General features: G+C 39.7%; 1 protein-coding gene across 7 annotated transcripts; it reads right to left on the reverse strand.

Moving 5' to 3' along the window:
• Nucleotides 1–24,436, reverse strand: LOC143746117 (sucrase-isomaltase, intestinal-like). 7 transcript variants are annotated; one of them, XR_013206435.1, is made up of 12 exons: nucleotides 11,739–12,646; nucleotides 10,726–10,948; nucleotides 9,543–9,622; nucleotides 5,633–5,712; nucleotides 5,438–5,558; nucleotides 5,190–5,299; nucleotides 4,957–5,108; nucleotides 3,136–3,307; nucleotides 1,560–1,598; nucleotides 1,371–1,470; nucleotides 1,055–1,108; nucleotides 1–943 (listed from the first exon to the last, which is right to left on the reverse strand). XR_013206435.1 is itself a non-coding variant. In XM_077237884.1 (10 exons), the coding sequence occupies exons 3-9, from the start codon at nucleotides 9,598–9,600 to the stop codon at nucleotides 1,581–1,583; spliced, it is 711 nt and encodes a 236-aa protein (XP_077093999.1). In that variant the 5' UTR covers nucleotides 9,601–9,622; nucleotides 10,726–10,948; nucleotides 24,299–24,436; the 3' UTR covers nucleotides 1–1,470; nucleotides 1,560–1,580. The 7 variants fall into 7 exon arrangements, 2 of the variants coding, with proteins under 2 accessions (XP_077093999.1, XP_077093998.1); XR_013206434.1 differs by lacking the exons at nucleotides 10,726–10,948; nucleotides 11,739–12,646 and adding an exon at nucleotides 24,299–24,436; XR_013206436.1 differs by lacking the exons at nucleotides 1,371–1,470; nucleotides 11,739–12,646 and adding an exon at nucleotides 24,299–24,436.
• Between the last annotated feature and the right edge of the window lie 445 nt (nucleotides 24,437–24,881).

Genomic DNA, 24,881 nt, shown 5'->3' on the forward strand with positions numbered 1-24,881 from the left:
CAAAGTTTAAATCAATGTATTGTTTTATGTGAATGATTAGGCAGGATGATTTTCACATCATTTTGAAGAAAAAACTCTAGGCAACGACATCCATTAGTCAAAAGTCTTATTGACACATATTTAGTATGTGTTTTGTGGCCTTATTTCAGAAACTTTAGTCTTTTCAATAACCACGCATAAACATTATTCTCTCAAAAATACAACATGTACATACATGTTGCTCACATATTATGGTAGCCCTGTTTGTGCTATATAGAGTGTAATTACACCTTTGCCATTAATATGTTTATAAGCAACTGAAAAAAGCACAAATGTCAGGGCATGTCAGAACATCTCAAGGACCCCAAAAACCCCTTAGACCTCAGAGGGTTAACTAATCATTTACCTCTCTAGTTCAGTTCTAGGTCTAAATGAACACAGATTGAGTAAAGCAGCTCTAAAAGAGTCATTATCAGATCGGTTTGATTCAGTTCAATTCAGAAACAGCAGAGTTTTCGCAGGTAGAAAAACAAGTAAAAATGCATAGATTTTCATAAAATAAGAACAGATTTTATATCTTATTTAAAAAATTGAAGCTTGTGTCAAGCAGAGTTGTATTATAATATGTTTCATATAAAAAATTTATTTAAAAAAAATAACGTAATGAGATTTCAAACACTAACAAATAATGAAGAACCTGGCATTAGTTTTTCACTATTGAGTGCAGAAAAGTGAGTTTAGGACTAAAAATGCCTGGTATTTTTGAGTTTGTGATTTGTACTGTAACAGATGTAAATGATAGAGACACTTCAGCCCCGAGTTTGAGTCAATATTAAAATGACCTGAGAATCAAGTTGCTTTCTGATCATCCTCTGGACACTGAGCCGCTGAACTGATCAGATTCAGATTCAGTGAATCAAGAGCATCACATCTGACCTTTATTTGGTCACCAGATTCAAGATCCCTGTGAGAATTAGATTCATTTAAACATTAATATTCATAAAGGTCTGCCTCATCTGTACATTAAAACATCAACAGCCCTTAAATGTGTTTCAGCTCAGTTTAATTCACTCACCTGTTTTCTGAATCATTGCGCTGACAGACAGACGGTGCTGCCTTTGGAAAACATCTGAACACAGAATAACACTTATTAATGTATTATTATATTCATCTTATGAATACCATGTATTCAGAAAGATTTTATAGTTTAGGCCAGATGTTTTCAAAGTGAAGTTATAAAGATTGTGCTGTATAATTATAAATTGTGTATTTACAGATGAGGGCAATTTGTGTCAATTAACAAGCATATTGTGTTCATTTCACATTAATAACAATATTTTAGTTTAAGTTTTCATGACTCTTTCTGACACAATTAAAGCTTCTGGACCCACTTGAAGATCCTTTTACACAGCATAAAACAGATGAAGACGATGAAGATGATGATGATGATGATGATGATGATGAAGAGAGCAAACAGCCACCAAAACTGATCTATTCAAGTGATGAAATATCAAATCAGCTGATGTGTAAGAATTATAAATCAATATTAGAGTTTGTATTTAAAGCTCTTGATGTTTGACCTGAGGGCTGGAGAGACGGAGTCACTTCATTCGGAACATCTGTAAAACACACAATGATCACAAATATCAGACAATATGGCAGAAAACTTATGAAAAATATAAGACAAATATCAGACAATATGAAAAAAAATACAAATATCAGACAATATGGCAGAAAACTTATGGAAGGGAGGAGTGAGGAGCCCACAGGGAATGGTTACCGGGCGGGACATCCAACACTATCCTCCGGTCACCCATCCCACACAGCACCCGAGGGTGGGGCATGGTAATGGGGACTCGCTCTCCGCGAACGAAGGCGAGTCTCGCCCTCAACACTGCGACAGTCATGTTCCCACAGTGAAAACAGGAGCTGTCCACAAAAGCTGTCTCAGCGTGCTGTAAGCCCAAACACGTGACACAACAGTTGTGACCATCAGAGAGAGACAGGGAACGACCGCACCCAGAAACGCACGGGCGGAATGACATCTTGAAAAAGACCCAAACGCACCCGTGTTGCTCTTTCAGAAAATAGGACCGTCACCAGTGCCGGAGCACACAGGGGAATGACCGCGGCAACACTGAACAGAGAACTGAAACAGTGAAGCACTCACTTTTCCGCCCTCTAACCAGCCATCAACACACACAAACATTTAGAAATTTGTTGCTGTTAAAACAGCAGTTGAGAGCTCAAAGCTCGCGATCACCGCTGCACTCGCGCTGTAGAACACCAGCACTGGGAGAGTCTTCCTGAAGGACACCGACACACTCGCTCGTTGTAGACAACAGCACTCTCAGAGACATCAAACGATCGGCTCCGAAGCGAAAGGCAACTAGTGCGTGCATCCGCTTCCGTATTTATACCCGCGCTGGGGGGCGGAGTGTGTGATGCGAATCACGCACGCCAATTACATTGGCTCGTTCAATAGTACTCGAAGAAGACAGGCTCTCTAGCGAGATCCCAATTCAGTCGACCGTCGACTACGTCTGACGTTCTCGACTGAAAGGGAACTAGTTAATATGACAAAATCAGTCTTATTATATTTTGGTTATTCCAACAACAACAAAAAAAGATTAGTTAGAATTTAAGGAAAAGTTCACCAAAAAATGACAACTCAGGCATCATTTACACGCCCTAATTCCTTCTCTGGAACACAATATACTGTATATATATATATATATATATATATATATATATATATATATATATATATATATATATATATATATATTATACTGTATAATTTTAAGTTGTTATTCACTGAAAATCTTGAAAGCAACCCTAGAATTAGTGCCAAGTAGTGAGTTGCTCTAAATAATTGCTTCATTAATTAGACTGATCCGGTTCTTGACTGACTTTTAATTTTAATATCAGTCAAATGACTTCAGGAGGTTTGGAATATGGTGCATGAGTTGTATGAACGTCTTTTATGATGCTTTTGTATCCTTTTTTGAAGCTTGACATCCTCAATCCTTCAGAGTGGCCAGCAGATTCTTCAAAAATGCATCTAAAATTTTGTATTTCACTGAAGAATCTAAGTCATACTGGTTTTGGAATAGTGAAAATGTTTGTGATAATGATCTAAATGTTACGACTCACGCCGTTGGGAAAAGCATCTCTTGTGAAGATAGGCCAGGTCCTCCAGTTGGTGTCGTGGCGGAAGGTCTGGTGGACATGCTCTCCAAGGCCATAGATATTGTGAGAAGGGAGTTTAGCCGAGATCTGAAGGTATTGATCATCAAAAACCAGCGGCCCAATGGTTGTGTCAAACCTGACCGAGCAAGAGAGGAAGTTTACTAACAGAATGTCATGAAACCTGTCAAGAACATATCCACTGACCGAATTCACCCAAAACATTGACAATGCACACCCAAACCACATGAAAACATTAGAATAAATGACAAATATGGGTCATCAAAAATATTATCTTATGTAACCAAAGAAAAACAACTTCCTACTCTTGAAACCACAGCTAAACTAATAGCTAAGAATCATTTTGTAACATATGCATCTTCTTATCTAAAACTCTAAAACAGCATTTTGATAAAAAATATGGCAAATCGTTGTATTCTTTGAAAATAAGGCCTATTTCTCACCGGGCAATCCTGCTATTGAAAGCTGTTTTAATACAAACAACATTCAGTAGAAATCAGTGTCTAATTCGGATCATTATTTTTATTTTTGATGTCCGTACAGTATAAGAACTGCTTTATAATGAAAATCAAGTGTTTTATTTCTTGCTATAGATATAGCTATTGATTATTTCCTTTGATAATGGCCAAACATTTTAAAAAGATTAACAGTAAACTATTTTGTAAATTACTATTTTTAAAATGGTAATTACAGTAATAGTCATAAAAGTTTACATGGATGTCTTTGTTAAAACAATGTGTTTCTGTTGATATAATAATGTTGATCATTACATTAACATAATATTGAGAGTAATTTAAGCTAAAATTTCTGCGTAAATTGATTTGTAAAAAATAAATTTTAGTAACTTTAACTTTTTGAAAAGTGGGCTGTGGATTTCTCGTTCCCAGCAAGCTTGGCCTGGATAAATGTTGAAATTAGATATTATTTTATGTATTTTAAAGTGAAAAGAAAGACGTGCTAGTGTGTTTGACATCTATGAGAGTTTCTATTATGTTGAAGGTTACTGTTGTGCTGAAGAGTAAACAGTATATTGACACTATATGAGCAATGTCTGTGGTAATGCCAATGCCAACAAGTATCTTACTTGTTAGAAAAAATTAAATATCTAATATATGTATATAATAAAATAAGTTACATTTAGCATGTGCTATGCTAGCTGTTGATGTTAACTGAAATAGATATGATTAACTGGTTCCAGGATCACAACTCAGTTATTTGAAACTACTTTTTTTTGAGTAACCAACTTAAAAAAATGTGTTTATGCTACAAAGTACTCTCAGTTTGTTGGTTAAACATAATTTCATTAGAAAAAGTTTAATGAAAACTGTTGCATATGCTTCTAATAAGCAGCGGTGCACTGGTTTCTTTAATATCTCGCTTATGTGACAGAAGCCACATGCATGAAGCAGACCTGATCGTGACTGTGACTTAAAAATGATCAAATTAGACTTAAACACGTGTAAGAACTAGGAATTAGGACTTACTCTTTCAGCAGAGCACCAAAACACAAGACGGCAGACAATAACAAAAGGAATCAAAGCTATTCCCATCAATATCGTGTAGACAAGCGAGGCAAAGACTGACTCTTTTACAAAATGCTTGTTTGTTACTTCAGGCCGGATTGCCTCGTTCTGTCTTTTTGGTGCTGTGATTTCCCCTCGTTTAGTCAAAGAAACACTCTAAAATGATTCTGTGTTGTTAGCAATGGCTAAACTTCACAGAGAGTCAACCTATGCTCTGTGAAAAGGTGTAAAGCTCCCCACTCACAGGAGTTTCTCAGGAGAAGTTCTCCAAACTTTCAGTCCAAAGGGCTTCTGGATCAGCTCCAGTCTATATTTTAGGGGTCCGGTTGGAGGGAGGGAAGGCGCTTGCACATGCTCGTGAGGAACCTCAAACCTGGCTTGCTTCGTATCAGTGATCTGGTAGACAAAGAGAACATCGCACGCCATTATAGACGTCTTTACATTGACACCGTGCCTTGCGTCGGTTTTTAAACAAACCTTAAATCGAAGACGGTTTTCTGTCTGCATTTCAGCGTAGAAGGTCAACTCTTTAATATCAGCTCCAAATAGAGACGGAGCATCCATTCGAGTCAGCGTGGCCTCAATATCTACAGCAAAACAAACATTTTCCATCAGGTCTTCCATGGCGAATTGTTTGCTCTACTTGATGCATTGGATAAAAACAAACTTTTCAAAGCGAGATGGAAAGCAGATTTGCACAACATCTTGTTTCAAGCTGAACTCACGTGTGCTGTCAGGCCTGCTTTCGCTGACCACGCTGTAGCCGTGGTTTTTGGAAAAGAAGCACCAGGGGACGCTAGCTTCACTCACGGGGCTCCAGCAGCAAGCTCTTTCCAAACACTTTTGCTGTAAGGACACACAATAGGATTAAACATGCTGGGAGTTTGTGTGGAATAAAGGCCATATCCACTGCAGTTTACCTCGGAAGCGTTGGGATCTGGGAAACAGTCCACTCTCTCGCCATGTGGGATGTTGGGACATTCTGGAACAATGTTTCGATCTGTGGATCGAGATACTTTAGTGAAACCCAGCTAGCAAAAAGTCGTTTATTAGACGTTGAATAGACGTAAATCTTCAACATCTAATTACGACTTTACAACGTTGAAAACAGGTAGAATCTTCAACGTCTAAATGGAATATGTAAAACTCTTTCAATTTATTTGAGATAATAATGAACATGGTTTGTTCGTTTGTTATTCTCTGTTATTTTAGCACGTATAACAGACTTATCCTGTCTTAGATTATCATTTGAAAACATGTGGTATCTTAGATGATCAGTTGAAATCACGTTGTAAACTAGTCCAAGGTGGACCGACTTATTTTCAACCAAATTTCAACGTTGAAAGACGATAATTGTTTACTGGGCTCACATTTCTCACTGTAAAATAAACTATTCCTCGGGAACTGGACAATATGTTTGCCCTTGGTTCACAACTTTTTTTTTTTAGGTAATACATGATGTCTACTATCTCTGTTAAAACATTAAACAAGTCATTCCTACAATAGGCTAATGGATAAAATATTGAACTCCCAATTGACCCTTCACAGGGAGTTTGATTGACAGGCAATCTGACCAATCATAATCCACCATCCGCCGAATCCGCCATTTTTGTCCGACAAAGCAGTCAGGAGAGTTAGTAGATTAACGTTGGAGGATTTGAACTTGAAAAACGGTGTGTACTGACATCTTTCCGTGGTTAAAACAACACTCCTTATGTTTATTCAGGTTTTATTTGATGCTATACATTAATACATATACATACATTATACAGAAGAGATGATCGGTTCACGAGCAGCTTTAACTGAGGCTCTACAGCGATCTGTCACGACACATTAAAGAGCCTCAAAACGGTATTTATCTTTAAAAAATGACTAAATTTGAAAGTTGAGACTTTGTTTCATATCAAAAGTAACCTGGTCTGTCCTGTCTGTTAGGGTGTTGTCAGTGTCCTCTCTGCTCCACAATGTATTTTTTCATTGTGTCGGACATAGCAACAGTAACTAAAGGGGGCGGGTCTTTGCGAACGGAATCATCACCCAATCACTTTGATCCGCCCACTCGTTCCCAATCACCTGATTATTGATTCGCTGCACCTGCACTCCCTCATCACCACTCACTACATATTCACATCTCACCTTCACCTAAGGCCACATTTACACATAGCCGGGTATTTAGAGAAACTAATATTTCCCCCCCCCCCTCCGTTTTCAATAAAAACATCGTGCACACAACATCGTTTTCAAAAAAGTTGTAATTTACATCAACCCGCATAAATACGCCGTCGAACGCCATCATCACTATGAAAAACTGGGCGCTCACATGACGTTAAGCATTTTCTGGCGAATAATGTGACGTTTGAGAACCTAAAACCCCGTTTCTCCCAGTTGACACGGCAACACATAACCGGCGTTAACAGAAATCTCCACTTTGGCTGGAGTTTTTAAAAATAATCGTTTTCTGTGATTAAAAACAGGTTTTTCGTGTAAATGAGAGGCCAAAACGCAGGGAAATAACTGCGTCTTCCCTTCGTGTAAACGAGGCATCAGCGTCTGGTCTCGTCTATGCTTTACGACGTACAGACTACTTACCAGAATACCTACCTGTGTATACTGCCCTTGATCGTCTGTCTCGCCAGTCATCGCAGCTCTTCGCCATCTGCACAGAAACCCAACATCAGTCTACAGTCGGCTAAGTCATCATCTACAATCTTCAGTCACCATCGCCTGGTTCCCGCTGTTGTCTCTACCCTCTGCTTACAATAAAACCCGTTTTCTATAACTGACCTGTCTGTTCCCTTCTGTATTATGACACTAATATTGTAAAGATGGAAATAACATTAGTTATTTTGGTTACACTTTATTTTGATCGTCCACTTTAGACATTCTACTAACTATAAGTAACTTTTCAACTACCGGTACATGTCAACTAACTGTCATTAGAGTATTAGTAGACTGTAGTAGACTGTCACTAGACTGTAGGTTATGATTGATTAGGTGTTAGGGTTAGTAGAATAAGTTGACTTGTAGTTGCAAAGTTACTTATAGTCAGTAGAATGTCTAAAGTGGACTATCAAAATATAATTTTTATTTTGTCACAGCATCACAATTAATTGAACATAGTTTTTTTTTTTTTTTTTTTTTTTTTTACAATATAAATTATTTAATTTGAGTAGATAATGTTATATTTTGAACTGCTATCCTATTCTTCTCTTTTAGCACTCTGTTAAACATTAAACCGGTCAGTCCTACTATACTGAATACATGATTAAACTCACAATCTTGTAAAAACAGATATCATACTGGTTGTTTTTCTTGTCACAATATCACAATTAAGTAAAGATATGGTGAATTTCAAACTATTTAAATTATTTGATTTGAGTAGATGTTATTTGTCTTCTATCTACAGTACATGACTACTAAGAAACTTCTAAACTGCAAAAAAAAAAATTCTTACTCCGTACAGTCCGTAGGCCTAGTTTTGTCTTGTTTTACCGTACAAATATCTCAACAATTTTTAATCAGTTTACTTAAATTTATTCTTACAGAAAATTACAATTTTTAACTACTGTCTCTTTAAGCAGTTGTGTTTCCATCAGAAAATATAAATAATAAAATAGCAGTTGGTTCATGTAAGTCACAAAATTGTTTCTCTTTGTTTGCTGTTTGCCAGTCTCGTGTTGAACTTCCTCCCTGAATCTTTCCATAATCCAGACGTGAGGCACAAGATCAAGGTCTTTATGTCCTGGGTTATTTTCGAGTTGTGCGCGGGACACGGCACAGCACTCCAGCACGGCTGTTTCCACTGATCCCCAAAGGCCTGTTAGTAGAAGTAATAACATGCGATCCAGCTTCTCCATCTTCATGGTTGTCCTGATGCGGAACAGAGACACGAAGCCCGCCAGGAGGAATGAAGTGTCGATGAACAGCGGTGCCGGGACGAACACGTCCACGCTATTGAAGTCCACGAAGCAGACGTCACTGAGAACATCTCCATCCACTTCACCCACCGCCAGGATGCGGATGGTCTTGATGGCTGCCACTGCACGCGATACGAGATGGAAATATTGCGAATTTGCACCAATGGCCTCGTGACCCCATTTCATCCTGGCCGCGAGGAACCAAGTGAGCGCTAGGATGACCCACCAGATGGAGCTGAACATGCTTGAAGACCTATAACACCATGAACAGGATGGTGTGATCTTCCTTTTTGGTGCCTTGAACCACCGTCCTGAACTCATTATCGAACTGCTCATTGCAAACCACCTTGTCCTCCAGCAGGAATCCGGCGATATAAGTGCATGTCAAACTAAATAAGTCAGGACGGTGAATAAAGAGTGCGCGCAGCACATAAAATAACAAATCCAAAACCAAATTTACGCAAACTTATGCTCGTCCTCACTGAAGTGGAGCTTTTTATTATTATAGATATAGTCAAACTGGTCAGCTTTGCATAAATCACATTTGCATAGGTAATGTAAACATATGGTAGGCTATACAATAAATTCGGAAGAATTAACATCACCGTCAAATGTTCACACCACACTTCTTTAATTGAATACAAGGAACAATAGCTATACTACTACTACTAATAATAATAATAAATATATACTACAGATTAACATACATTTGTTGATGTATTTTGTTGTAAAATAATAATATAAATACATTCATAAGAATCAATAGCTTTAGCTAATATAGGGATATAATTGTTGTTGTCTTAATATTATCATAATAATTAAGAGACAAACTCAGGTTTACGTTAGTGCACATAGATCATCACATCATCATACAATAAAAGTTATGATGTTAAATGTGGAATAATGCTCTTACCTGAAGCACTCAAAGCTATGAGAAGACAGAGAGACAGAGAGACAGTCCAGACCGCCATTGTTTCTCTGAATACTGAAACTCTGCATAGAATTTAAAAAATAGAATTATACGTAAATAATTATTACAAAGTTGAAATGGTTCAATTATGTATATTTGTGACACACACCAGTTCAGTAGATCAATGTCAGTGTCTGAATATTGTGTTGTGGAGCCCTGGTTTATCTATTTATATACTGGAGGAGAGTGTGTTTATCAGCACCTGCTCATGTTCTCACATCCTGTTATAAAACCACTATTATGGTGTGAATTAATCCTGTTTTATGTGTGTTTTTGGTATGTAAAGCTATTTTTCATCTATTAAGTAGTGTAATTTTGTAATTGCATCAGTGTACATGTTTTATGTACATGGTATATGTATTTCTCACACACTTCATTAGATGCTTTTCGGAATCGTGCTGAAGAACATGATCATCAGTTTTGTACAAACTTCTGGAGTTTGAGCACTTTGTTACACTTTCATTACAAGAAAAGTGGGAAAACCCATATGAATTCTGAGATTCATGCTGATTTTTCAATTTTATTTTCAGTCAGTTTTATCTGGATAATATAATTTGCAATAAAAATGTTGAATTAAATTTGAAAGAATGCATTATATATTTAATTAAATCAACACAATTGTTACATTTAAAGCTGGAACTGTAATTTCTGTGACACTAACCTGTTGTATAAGCATTTTTACAAATGTGATAGCATTGTGTAAACAGCATGTGATCAACATTACCTTGAACATTTATTTTTGTATTTATTTTCCCTAAGCTCAAGAGACTTAGTTGTGATTCTTATATATCAGAAAAAGAGTCTAAGGTGAGAATGTGGTGGAAGGAGCATTTTGTCTTGCTGTAATCTCTTTCAAGACTTCATTATATTCATATTTTATTGCTCAGAGGTTGCTCTTTTTAAGCTCAGGAGACTTGGTTGTGATTCTCAAATATCTCTCATTTTAGTAAAATGTTTCAGATATTTCTCATAAGTTTCTTTGGGAGAAATAAAAGTAGCCACAACTGAGACAAAGTTCTTAGAGAAATGAGTCCAACATAAGAATGGGCTGTGAGAAACATGGGAGACCTCTTTATTGTCTTGATAAATTTCTATTATATTTTTTTATGCCATTGGGGTTTTCTACCTTTAATGGACGGAACAGTAGGAGAAGAGACAGGAAACGGTGGGAACAGGAGCAGGAAGTTTAGCTTTAGCTAGGACTGGGAGGATGCGGTTTGCAGGATGAATTTGCTTTGTAAAGTTTTGATTTGTCTTCTAAACTTTAGAGGAGACAAACATGACACCACCAGAGTCTTAAGGAGAAAATCAGAGCACAGTGTGTGATGTTCTTGAGATCTCTTCTGAAACTGTAGAGGAGACAAATGTGAGAGTTTTAGAGTTTTTCAAGTGAAAGTCTCAATTGATGTTAATGCAACTTCATTATTCAGAAAAATATTAAGTTTCATATTATAATATAAAAACAAGTTTTGTAAATTAAATTATTATTATTGTTCTACTGAAGCAAACCCTGAGGTTTCTTGGATTCTGTATTAGTTGAACTGTAGAAAATTATAAATGCATAAAAATATAAACGCATAAAATTATTGGTACACGGACCATTGTAATGCATCTCAATATTGTGAGTGTGGTGAAATATATGATGGAAATTGGCTAGCAACTTCGCCAAGCAAATACCAAGAAATAGGTTGCAGCAGTTTGTCTTTCGACTATACTTGCAAAATCCGATGAACCCTCCAATAATCATGCAGAAGCTCATAGTCCAGCCCCATAATCACATAATCGCAGATTTATCCAATGACCGTCTAGTTTCGAAGCACTGAAAAAAAACTGTTCAAAGCAGCCCCATTGAAGTCAACGGACGCTGGGCTTCAACAGGGAAATGCACTGTGACGCTATTGGGAATGAATGAGAAAAATATCGGGTCCACTGACCTGCTATAGCTGATTCTGAATGAACTCATCTTCGAGATGAACGTGTTCTAACACATTTTTTGTCAATAAAATGTTAACACAATAGTACATATTTGACCATTCATTTTTGCACATTATAGGGGAAGCCGAACTTCCCTGGCAGTCTTAAAGAAATCCCCACTCATAGATATCCAGATGTACCCAGAAAAGATCTCAACTGGCTTACATTTTGTGTTCTGGGTTTTCCACACACATCCTCCACTTTCCTGGGATCAGGTATAATTCCTTCAGATGGTGCTAGTGTGAAGGATCACTTATCTTTGTTCAGTTCAAGTCCTCTTTTTTAATCTTTCAAATACTGCTCTTGTCAGGGTTGGGCTGGAAAATAGAGTCGGATCCAAATGAAAACAAGTTTATTGAATAATAATTCAGTAAATTGAGAGACAGAGTCCAGAGTCCAAAGTCAGCAGAGTGGCCGTGCAGTAGTACAGGGTAGCGCAGGGACGCAGTGGGCAACGATCCTCCTTGACTCCTCAGTGATGAACAGGGATCCAGAAACAGAAATCTACGGGAAATCACGAAGATGAAAATCCAGGGACATGAACAGGAACAGGACTGAACACCAACAAAACCCCAACAATCTGACAACAAGGGATGGAAATCACAGGCATTAAATATCCGTGGGTGAACGTTGGGAGAGAACCACTCATACCCCCACCTCTGACGCGTCGACCTCCACCACAAACTGACGTGAAGGATCAGGGGTGATGAAAATGGTAGGTGAAACAAAGCGGCTCTTGAGGTTGGAAATGCAGCTTCAGCTGCACCAGACCACCTGAACGTCATTTTGGTGGAAGTCAAGGCAGTCAGGAGCGGCTAGGTGGCTGAAATTGCAAATGAAATCCCGGTAAAAATTGGCAAACCCCAGAAACCTCTGTAGGGCCTTACGGGAATCAGGGGTTGGCCAATCCACCACAGCCTTAACCTTGACGGGATCCATGCGCACTCCCTCGGAGGAGATGTTATAACCCAGAAATGGAACCGACAGTGTGTGGAAAGCACATTTATCCGCCTTGACAAAAGCCCATTCTCTAGCAGCCTCTGGAGCACTTGCCTGACGTGCTGAACATGTTCCTGGAGAGAAGAGGAAAATATCAATACGTCATCCAGGTAGACATATGAACTAATCTACCATATCTCTCAGCATGTTATTAATGAGTGCCTGGAAAACTGCAGGGGAGTTGCCCCCTGGGAGTATTAAAGGCGGTTTTCCACTCATCCCCCACCCTTATGCGAACCAAATGATATGCATTGCATAAGTCCAGTTTTGTGAAGACGGATGCACCTTGCAACCACTCAAAGGCTGAAGACATCAACGGCAAAGAAAAAATATTCTTTACCGCGATGTTGTTAAGCCCTCCGTAGTCAAAGCATCTTTCAACCATCCTTCTTCCCAACAAAAAAGAACCCCCCCCCCCCGCTGGAGAAGAGGACAGATGGATGAACCCGGCTGCCAGAGAATCAGAAATGTATCTCCATGGCCTCCCTCTCTGGAGCAGAAAGTGAGTATAACTTGCCTTTATGCGGAGACGTACCTGGCAGTAGATCTATAGCACAGTCATAGGGACGATATGGAGGAAGAGAAGCCGCCCTGGACTTACTGAACAGTTCCTTCAGGTTGAGATACTTCTCAGACAACTGCCGGGCTTGGTCTTTTACTGGGCACTCTGCCAGGAAATGTCCAGCTCCACCACTGTACAAGCATAGTTCTCTCGCTGTCCACCATTCTCTCTCCTCCCCGGAAAGCTGAGCGCTACCTACCTGCATGGGTTCATGATCGAATGAATGGCTGACCGCATTCTTGGTACTGTTCGTAGAGTACTCGGAGGGTTGAGGACCCAGAGACTGACATGTCCGTTGATCTTGACGTTGAAGACGCGCAACGCCAACTCAGTTAATCCATCCAGACTAGTGGGAAGCTCCAGATGGAAGATCTCTTTCTGAATGCGATCACCCAGCCCATGCAGGAACATGTCCCACTGCACCTCCTCGTTCCATTTGCACTCAGCCGCAGATGTCCGGAATTCGATCGAATAATCAGAGACAGGTCTGTTGTTCTGACGGAGTTCGGCGAGCACACGGACCGTCTTGTGACCCGCCACCGTGTGATCAAAGACCCGCCTCATCTCCTCAGAGAGTGTATGGAACGAGGAGCAGCAAGGATGTTGATTCTCCCACACCACCGTTCCCCATTGAGCCGCGCGCCCAGACAACAACGTTATTTCAAAGGCCACCTTAGACTGTTCGGTGGCAAATGTCTGTGGCTGGAGAGAAAAGAACAGAGAACATTTAGTTGAAAATGCTCTGCAATAGTTGGGCTCACCCATGTAGTCTGGCGTGGGTAGGCGCGGCTCGTGATGACGATCGGTGTTAGTAGGAGAAGGGGGAACTTTGCGGTGGGGCTTTCACAGTGGGAATTGTCAGTTGATGAAGTTGGTTGGTGAGCTCGGACACCTGCGCCACCAAGACTTGTACTGCATGACCTGTGCCCGCCATCTGCTCTTCTTGACGATCGATGCGTGAATTATTGCGTGATAGAAATTCCTTCAGACTTTCGCTGAATCCATGATGTTGGTCAGATCGTTCTGTCAGGGTTGGGCTGGAAAATAGAGTCGGATCCAAATGCTAGTGAAAATAAGTTTATTGAATAATAATTCTGTAAAGTGAGAGACAGAGTCGCCGTGCAGTGGTACAGGGTAGCGCAGGGACGCAATGGGCAACGATCCTCCGTGACTCCTCAGTAACGAACAGGGATCCAGAAACAGAAATCCACAGGAAAACATGAAGACGAAAATCCAGGGACATGAACATGAACAGGAACAGGAACAGGAACAGGACTGAACACGATTGACAACAAGGGAATGGCAATCCAAGGCATTAAATAGCTGAGCTAGATGAGCCACAGCTGGCGCTGAAGTGATCAGACAATTAGCAGACACACCCACAAGCAGTCACACACACACACAGGACAGAGAATGAGTCACTGAATCCATGAACCGTGACAGCTCTCAATCTTTCCTCCAGCTTACTGTCAGTGTCAGCATACACTACTACATCATCCATGTACCATACTACCCCTGGTAATCCACAAAGTATGGAGTCCGTTGCATTTTGATAAGCCCTTGTGCACTAGAAAGGCCAAAATGAACTTTTTGGAAAAAGTATACTCTCTATGTGTGATGAAGTTTGTCAGATTTCTTGACTACTCTGCTAAATCAACCTGACAAAATCCTTTCCTGGTATCCAATTTAGCGAATACTTTTGGATATTGCATTGCTTGAAGGATGCTATTAACTGTAGGGACTGGATGTCTTTCACGAATGACTGCTTTATTGACCTCTCTTAACTCAACACACAGTCTCACCTCTGTAGTGTCTTTCTTTAGTATCAGTAAGAGGTTGGAGATCCATTCTGCACCTTCATTGACCTCCTCAATAATTCCTTCTTCAATCATCTTATCAAACTCTTGATTGACAGCTTCAATCATGTAATATGAAACTCATCTTAGTCCTTGTGCCACAGGTGATATTTTCTCATCGACACTGCCTGGGAAATTTTCCACTTTGTTCACAGACAACACCTGTTAGACTCCCAGTTTAAAACATGCATTCCTCCCCAGGAGTGGTTTTACCGTCATTTAATCACATAGATGGTGTCTTTTAGGGTTCTGTCTTTATATGTTTTATATATATTTTTAAGGCATGTTTTTATAAAGGCATGTTAAACTAGCATCAAAGGAACCTATGTATTTAAAGGGAGAATCGGCAAAAAAATCTAATGTTCATCTGGCACAGAGTGATGCCTTTCTGTGCGAAGATAGTCTTGTACCGTTGCTCACTGATTCATTTTTTCTACTGCCTTTATCCACTATCATTTTAATTATATGGCTTTGCACTTTTACAGTCTCTTTACCTTCTGAGTCGAACTCCTCTGAATCATCTGAATCGGACTCATGCACAGTTCCTATTTTTCTCTTTAAATCCTGGCTTGTCTCTCTTTTTATCACTTTTCTGATCTGCTTCTTTTTTCTACAAGTCCTTGCAAAGTGTAGGATTTTTGTTTTGTTTTTACAATACAGGCATTTTGGTGTCTTTGCTCTGCATTCATTTGAATGGTGCGTGGCAAGCCTGCATCTGTGACATTTCTTATCTTTGTCTGCACGCGATTCTTTACTGTTTACTCTGTCTTTTTGCATGTGTTCGCTGCGTGCGAGTGTGCTTTTTAGTGAAATGCACTTGACTGCTCCGACAGCAAAAAAGAAGTATACTTCTTCTAAGAACTATAGTTAATTTTACGAAGTAATGTTCAAGTATATTTTTTAGTATACTTTATGTAGTTAGGATACTAATGCCAATGTACTAGTAGTAAACTTGTAAGTGTACTATTTAAATACTGCTTGGGCACAGCATTTTTACTATATAAAAAGTATATATAAAAGTGTACTGTAAGTGTAGAACTGTACTATTAACAGTGGTAAACTTTAAGTGCACAACTTGTTCTCAACTACGTTTCTCAATTGTACTGCATCTATGCTACAATTGAACATAAGTATACTAGTAGTTTACTATTTGAAAGTTGCAGGCTGTAAGAATGACAGACTCTAGTTGTTGAAATAGGTACTGCAGTCCAAATTCAAAATATCAGAGATCGTTGTTTCCCCGTCTCCTCGGCCTAGAGACTCACACGGGTCGTCAGTTTGAGGACAAGCAACAGAACGAGCGCAATTGAAAATGAAAGCCGTGGAAACTTACACACTGTAAGTTGATTTGATTGATTTATCTGCGTTTTAGTATGCTTTTGTTCATAGAGATGTTTAGATGGATACTGAGGATTTTTAGTTTGGGTAGAATCTGCAATCTCTGACTCAGTTTGTTTGCACAGTGTATCCTGCTATCTGGCATCCCAGGGTGTGGAAATACTATTGGCTGAACTTGCAGTGGGTGGAGTCACACAGACCAAAACAAAAACCGACTGACTATAAATAATAAGTAAAATAACTGGCTGTAGAAGTGTTTTTCAAAGAAACGAGTATGTGAACTCAGCATGTTTTCTAAATATCTGCAAAAATATGATGCTATTTTTATGCTTTAGTAGAGTGAAAAAGTTACATGGAGCACCTTTAAAGGTACAATATGTAGGATTTTTGCAGTAAAATATTCAAAAACCACTAGGCCAATGTTATATATTTTGTTTAGTTGATTACTTACAATATTCCAAATGTTTCCAACTATTTGTAAATCGTGAAAAATAGCGATTTTAACCAAGGAAACAGGGCTTGTGAGCAGGGGTGAGGAGTCGCCAGTCAATGGCGTCATATCCGCGTTAGCCCCGGTTTCCCCTCATACTTTCATAGTAACCATGGCGACAGACCTTGACAACTGGAACATGCCCGTTATGCCTAGAAGGACGCTCACGCTGTTGTTGTTGTTTTGTTCAAACATTATGGACAAGCAGACTTTGAGACAAAAAGAGGACTAAAACGAAGATCAACATGTTGCGAGATGCCGAGAGCTCCACGTCCGCGACTAACTTCGACTTGACAGAGACGCGAGTGTTGCATGTTACTTTAGACAGGTGAGCAAATGTACAAAAAACAAATCAATGTTGTTTAGTTCAACATGATGAAATGTTAGAATATGATCTGTATGTTATTCTAATGTTGATCTAGCTTACTTAGTCTCATACAGCCAACAAACAACCTAACTAACAACATTCAACACACTCAAATGCCGTTTATTGTGATAGTGTAACTGTTAGAGCGAGTGAAACAGCATTGCGTTACCTCAAGTTTAATTCGCAAATAAACTTATCTGTGTGAGTATTAATTCAGCACTTGCGTGTAGTTCGGTACAATAAAATGTACTTGTTCCTTTATATCCGCGGGACTCGCGTTGTGTGTGGCGCTGGTATACGTCTAGCAATCGCGCCCTGCTTCACACCACAGTCATGTTAAAAACATCAATGTATTCAATCATCCATAAAATATCCACCAGCTTGACGACAAGATCCATAATTCCGCTTAATGCTTTGCGTCATCAATATACGCCTTTGTTATTGTAAGAGGTTAGCTACCCCTGCTGGCGAAAAATCCTACATATTGTACCTTTAATACTAGTAATGCATTTTTTTTAGTTTATGAAAGTACACTTTGAAGTATACTCTCAGTAAACTAATATATACTAAAAAATACTGGAAGTTTTCCTTAAGTGAACATAACATCATACTTATAGTTTACTATTTATATATTTTTTTGCACTTTAAGTATACTATGTTCCTGGATTCAGAACGATGATCAAAACACAGATGGAGTAGATCGAGTCCATCAAAATCCCCAAAGTTTCACAACTCTCATTCTTGTGAGAACTCATACACAGTGAGTACTCCTGAAAAATAAGTATAATAAAGTTAAGAAGAATGATGATGCGACGGCTTTCATTTCGGCTTTTCATGTTTCGTTGCATATTTGTACATTCAGGAAATATTACCATTTGAAAGGACACGAGAGTCACTGTCAGCTGTACACGTGTCATACATCGTTCTGGGACTGGAGCTCATGAACAGTTTAGAGAGTGTTTGTTTAATGTTATCCGCTTATTTTTAGCGGGTTGAAAAATGTTTGAAGCTGTTTATAGCCAGTCATTAAAGGAAGTTATACAAGTGTTGATACGTTTCACTCTAAGGACAAGCATTTTAGCAAAATTAAAAAACTTCTTTACAGATAAAAATACACCAGTGATCCAGAACCTGCAGAATGAAACATCATGATACTGAAGAACAAAGAGGTGTTGGTGTTTATTCTTCATTCTTTATTTCTGATTATGAAGAACATGCTGATGCTCACAAGATTTACATAGTTGCAGGTCAAGAATAAAAAATAAAAAACAGTGAATTATTTTGACATGGAATTATCTTCATTTTCTTTCTTTTATGATGTGCAGTGCATGTAGCGCCCTCTATTGTACAGGCGTGAATTTGCTTTTCCTTCAGTCCAACACATACTCGTTTCATGTTTGGTGTGGTGAGGACAGCTGAGAAAACCATCAGAACATCTCTCCCATCTATAAAGGAACTACATATGTCACGTTGGCTTAACAGAGCCACCAAAATCAGAGACTCCTCCCAGCAAGCCCATGGTCTGTTTACCCTTCTTCCGTCTGCAAACGCTATCGTAGCCTGCGGTTCAAGACTGCCAGACTTAGTAATAGCTTCTTCCGCCTTCTCAGGCCATGATATAATGCCTAACTCACATTAACAGATATGCTGGCTGTTGGACTGTTGATACATGTACATAGAAGGACTGAATCACATATGCTGCTATTCCTATAGATTTAACCAGAATAATGAAAGTTAATCACTTTAGCTTTCAGTATTATCATTAATAAGAGGAAAGATTCTCAAAGCCTTTAAAGCAGACAGAGTTGTTTATTACGGCACGTTTAAATATACTGACATTAGAATGGAACAACATACTGTATAGAAAAACTTTCCTTTTCTTCATGAACCCTCCCTGAGCAAGGCATTGCTAAACATGAGTGTAACATCAACACAGAAACCTAAAGAATAAACCTGAAGGCAAATGACTGGACAAGAGAAGGAGAAGTACATTAACATTCTCCTCAATGCATGTTTCAGCAGCAGAATTCTTTTAATAGCTCTATTAAATTCAACACAATTGAAAGTTTATCAGCTGTCAGATGAGACCAAACACTCACGACACACCTCTCTATGAGCACAGCATTAGGAGCACAGCATTCAGGCAAAAGAAACCACCACCACAATCGGGAAGAGACGCTTATCCTTACGCCACTGGCTGCCCCAATTCTAAAGGAAGAACAAAATAAGACCAAGTAACACGAAACACACACACACACACACACATTATATACAAAACAAACCACCACCACAATCGGGAAGAGACGCTTATCCTTCCGCCACTGGCTGCCCCAATTCTAAAGGAAGAACAAAATAAGACCAAGGAACATGAAACACACACCAATTATATACAAAACATTCACTACAAACAAGTATTCTAAAACACAATATTAAAAGAATTCACCACACCAACTTGGCTCATCAACTCGAGGTGCCGCGTCCGGTCACCCCGGAGACCAATTCTAGGCTGGGCAGAAATGGGCAAAAAGCAGCCAACAATATAACAAAAAAAAAAGAAAACACATTCAATAGGCCGCCCTTGGGTTGACCACACATAAACAGCAACCAAGGAAAACTGGTCTCACGTACAAAGTACATGAGTAACATACTCCACGTAATTCAACACAAGAAAATATAAGTTTCACAATAATCAACTCACAAGGAAAGAAAATAATATAAAAATTAAAAAAAAGCAAAATACAGAACAGATGGGGACAGTTAGGTGGCTAATCTATTGAGCGTGAGGAGTTGTCGTCATTGTACAGAGCCCCTCCCCTCTCCGCCATGTTGGCAGGATTACCGCGGCAAAACAATGACAACATGATTGTTTACGCGTGTTGTTAACTCGGTAGTAGAGGTGATTCTCGCAATTCCGCACTGTTTTACCATGCCTGGACGTCACTGCGGCCTTAAAAACTGCTCCAGTACCTCACACGATACATACGGAAAACATAGGAACAATGGAATACAGTTTTTTAGGTTACCGAAATGGACACAGCATCAGGGAAAGCAAGTCTCTGACCTGACGAGACACTGGATTGCTTGGTTGGCTGATGCCTTTGATAAGATTGTCTGCTGTGCCTTAACGAACATGTGCAAAAGTGTTGTTTGAGTGCCTTGTTCATTACTTTTTTATTTCTTTGAAATAAATGCTTGAAACAACTTGATATGGCTTAACAATATTTATTGAGAACTGAATATATATTTTTTGGACAACATAAGTAATAATAATAATAATAATAGGCCTACTGTTATTAGTGCAAAAGAACAAATATCTTGATGCTACTTCTCCAAATACCGCTGTTTTGCGCTTGGTGTGAGCTTGTTCCTGTAAGGTCCCTTTTCTTTCACCTTATCTTTTTGCATTGCTTTACTTTCTTCCTTTTTTCCCCTCATATTCGTAGATCCGTCTCTGTCCCCCCAAAATAATAAATGCGTGAAAATAATAAATGCGCGAAAATTAAAGAGCTCTGGAATGTTTAGTAGCGCCTCTGTGAAGTTCTGAAGGCGTTGCCCCTGGCAACCGATAGCATCTCCTACCATCATGGCCAACAGGCTCAGACCCCGCCCAAATCGGCACGTGACTCCTCACTCTCAATTAGTTAAATGCCACTGGAGGGTCGTAACTCAAATTACTCACAGCCCATAATCAACAGTCCAGCTGATCCGGCGTTTGGAACACCATGGATGAAGCGATGAAACAGGACCCGGCGTATCGACGCACCACTCGAACTGAAACAAGAGTTAATTCCGCTCGTCTGCTAATTCAATAAAGCAGACAAACTCGGACGGACCCGTCTCCCTCAAACCCCGGGGACAGGAAAGTCACGCTGATAAGTCGATGTCAATATAGGTAGCCAAACGAAGCAGACAGCAAGAAGAGCATCTGCACCAAAAGTTTAGCTGGCCCAAGAAAACAGCCCCCTGTAACACCTCTTGCACGTTGGCCCACACCTTAAATGTAACAGAACACAAAAAACATGAAATAGGCCAGCCTGGCTAGCAGTGATCATGTGATTGATTCAGTTGAAACATACCTGTTGTGCGATCCAAACGGCACCAAAACTGCTGTGCATTAAACACGGTCCATGACACGAATCAACTTTGAAGGCATCCCACAAAGCTCCTCCGTCCACCCTCTAGGGCTGGGCGATAAATCGATTTTATCGATTAACTCGAATTTGACGTTTAAAAAAAATCGGGCGATTTGTTTTTAATGAAAATCGGTTTTCTCTTGAACTTCCACCACCGACGCTCCCCTTATTAGGCTTCCGTAGTTCAGAGTGGGCTCAGCGCGCCCCCCGCTCTCCTGTCACACAGACAACATGGCAGTTAACAAGGATGAGCTCGTTCCAAAGAAAGGCTCAGTTTCATCCGTTGTTTGGAATTGGTTCGCTTTTTTGGTGTCAGACGCACAACAAATAACGCCACATTGCAAAGTGTGTTTAAAAGCTGTTGCTACCAAAGGTAGCAGCACAACAAATTTATTCCAGCATCTTAAACAGAGGCATGCAGCCGAGTGGGAGGTGTGTGCTTCTCAACGAAACGAACAAGACAGCAGTTCAAACACAGACACACCCGCAAAAAAACAAACTACGGTCTTAGAAAGATTTTCGAACTGTATCCCCTATGACAAGAAAGGACCCCGGTGGAAAACAATCACGGATTCAGTGGCGAAATATATAGCAAGAGATATGGTGCCAATATACACTGTGGAAAAGCCGGGGTTTATTAACATGCTGAAAGTTGTCGACCCCAGGTATGTGCTACCAAGCCGCAAATATTTTGCCGAAGTTGCCTTGCCTCACCTGTACAACAGTACTCGTGAAAAGATCGCTAGAGAGCTGGAGGGTGTTTCGTTTTACTCCGCCACAACGGACCTGTGGTCCAGTCGAACGATGCAGCCCTATAGGAGTTTGACTGTGCATTATATTGACGACTGGACTCTGCGAAGCATCTGCCTCCAAACAGCGTACTTCCCCGATGACCATACAGGTGAAATAATTGCGCAGGGGCTAAAAGATGCTTTGATTTCATGGAACCTTGATGAAGAACGACTCATCTGTATGACAACAGACAGCGGCACCAACATAATAAAAGCTCTGAGAGACAATGAGTGGCCCAACCTCCAGTGCTTTGGACATAAGCTGCACAACGCTATAGGTAAGAGTCTAATGGCTATGCATTCAAGTGATGTTGATTTTGTTTTACACATGAACAGGCCAGCCCAATTTTTGCATGTTGTAATTAATGCAATTTAATGAAATCAAAACATTTCACAAAATGAACATGCATGATTAATCATAATTGTGTGCATCAATAACATGTGGAAATGTGAAAAAGACTTATTTTGAAAACTGACCAATAGTGACACTAAAAATAGTTTTCTTTGTTTATTCTTTATTTATTTATTGTACAGAGAATGGTGTGAAGGACCCACGAATCGATCGTGCCATTGGGGTTTGTAAAAAGGCGGTTGCTTCCTGTTTCCTATAGTTGGAAAAAAAGAAGAGAGATGGCTGAAGTACAGGCTGAGCTTGGTCTACCCAGTCATCAGCTGGTAACGGAGTCCCCAACCAGATGGGGTTCACGTCAAAAAATGATGGAGAGATTTCTCGAACAGGAGAAGGCCATAGTCCGTGTCCTGGGGTCCGACAAGAAATGCCGTCATCTTGTCCCCACTTGGCAAGATATTGAGGTTTTAGAGTCCGTAAATAAAGCCATCAAGCCACTCCAAGAATTTACAGACGCCCTGTCCGGGGAGGCTTATGTCAGTGTCTCCTACATTAAACCGGTACTGCATTTGTTCAAAAACAATCTCCTACAGCCAGAGGAGGAAGACACCGAACTCACTAAAACAATAAAAAGAAACATAATGCAGTATCTTGATGACAAATACAGCGACCCTGTGAAGAATGAACTCTTGGACATGTCCTCACTGATGGACCCCAGGTTCCGTACAACATACATTGACCCCGAGAAGGTGGAACAAATCAAGAAAAGAGCTGTCACTGAGCTGATGTCTCTGCTGCCTGCTGAAAAAAGAACGCCTCAGCAGCCTGGTCCAGCTGTGCCAAAGAGAAGCACATCCTCCGCCCAAGAAGAAAATGACTTTAGCTGCTTTCTTCAAGAAGAATGTGCCAGAGCCATCTTCTCAACAACCAGAGAAAGTGAAAGTAGAGACAGAGCTGGCAACCTACCTACTGACTCCTGAGGTTGACCCAGACACTGATCCTCTTCAGTGGTGGAAACGTCACGAACCAAACTTCCCAAGGCGCAGTAATTTGGCCAAAAAATACTTGTCTGTCCCTGCTACAAGTGCCCCATCAGAGAGGCTTTTCAGTGTGGGAGGGGGAATTGTTACATGTAACCGGGCATGCCTCAAGCCAGAGGTAGTAGACAGGCTTGTCTTCCTGGCTAAAAATGCATAAAAGAAGAATGTTGAAACTAAAGTAATGGATGCAGATGTTTCATTTTGTTTACAAGTTCAGGGATTCAGGGCAACTGTTGAAAGTTGTGTTTGCACTTTATAAATACCACTGTTAAAAGTATGTATTTTTGTAATACATCTCATTTTGTCATTTTTGTTACATTTATTTGACCAAAATTGTTTTATCAAATTTTATTTTTTATTTATATTTTAAGTTATTTTGAAGGTGCATTGTTTCACTGTAAGTTTGAAGTTATTAGAAAACTGATAAGCTAGCTACATTTTCACTGTTTACAATGGCAGGGCCAGCCATCTCGTTTACAAGCATGTTTTGAGGCCTTTTTCCTGTTACACTTATGCCCCAAGGGGACATTTAGATTAAACTGCATAAGGGAAAATCAGAAAAAAATAAAGAGTATATTTGTTTTGAGCAATTTCTTTGTCAGTTGTAGTTTGTTTTTAAATAGAAATAAAAAAAATCGATTCAAATCGAAAATCGGGTTTGGTGTGAAAAAATCGGAGATTTTTTTTAAGCCATATCGCCCAGCCCTACCACCCTCTAGTCAAACAAAAAAAAAAACATGGAATCCCTGTGAAACAACCCACGAACAAGCCATGCTACAATCACTGCCAACAGCTCCTACCTTACAAACATGTGTGTGTCCCGCGTCCCACTGAAAACACGGTGACTCGCTCAATGACGCAGAGAGAACACACTCATAGCGACGCCCTTATATGTCGCAGAAGGAACGCAATTAAAGGGGCACCCCCCCTCATATTAGGTGACTCTGACAGATGTAAACAATACTGCTACAAATAGTATGTAGTGGGAAGAAGTGTGTTTGTCATGTGAAGTAAATGGCACATATGTGTGTTAGAGGTGTGCAAGAGACACTGGATCACAACAGTCCTCAATCTGCATAATGACGATTCCCTGGCATCTGATTCACAACATTAGCATACTGTCATGATGAGGCCAATCCCTCATTTAATTCATATTCATACGTTTGTTGTAAGAATTGATGTTCCTGCAAAGGAAAGACAAAAACTGAGGTAAAACTCCTCCTGCAATAAAGCAATAAAATGCACCCTGGACAGAAGATCTAAAAGAAAGATCACAGGACATTGTCCTGTCCAAACGTTTCTCCTTCCTCATCTCTGCATCCTCCTCTCCCTCCTCCCTTCCTTTCCCCTGATCCAACTCACTAAAAGTTCACTGAAAATGTC

The sequence above is a fragment of the Siphateles boraxobius genome, unplaced genomic scaffold, assembly GCF_051911475.1.
Source record: "Siphateles boraxobius isolate OS27281-9 unplaced genomic scaffold, OSU_SipBor_1 21, whole genome shotgun sequence".
Taxonomy (NCBI): Eukaryota; Metazoa; Chordata; class Actinopteri; order Cypriniformes; family Leuciscidae; genus Siphateles; species Siphateles boraxobius.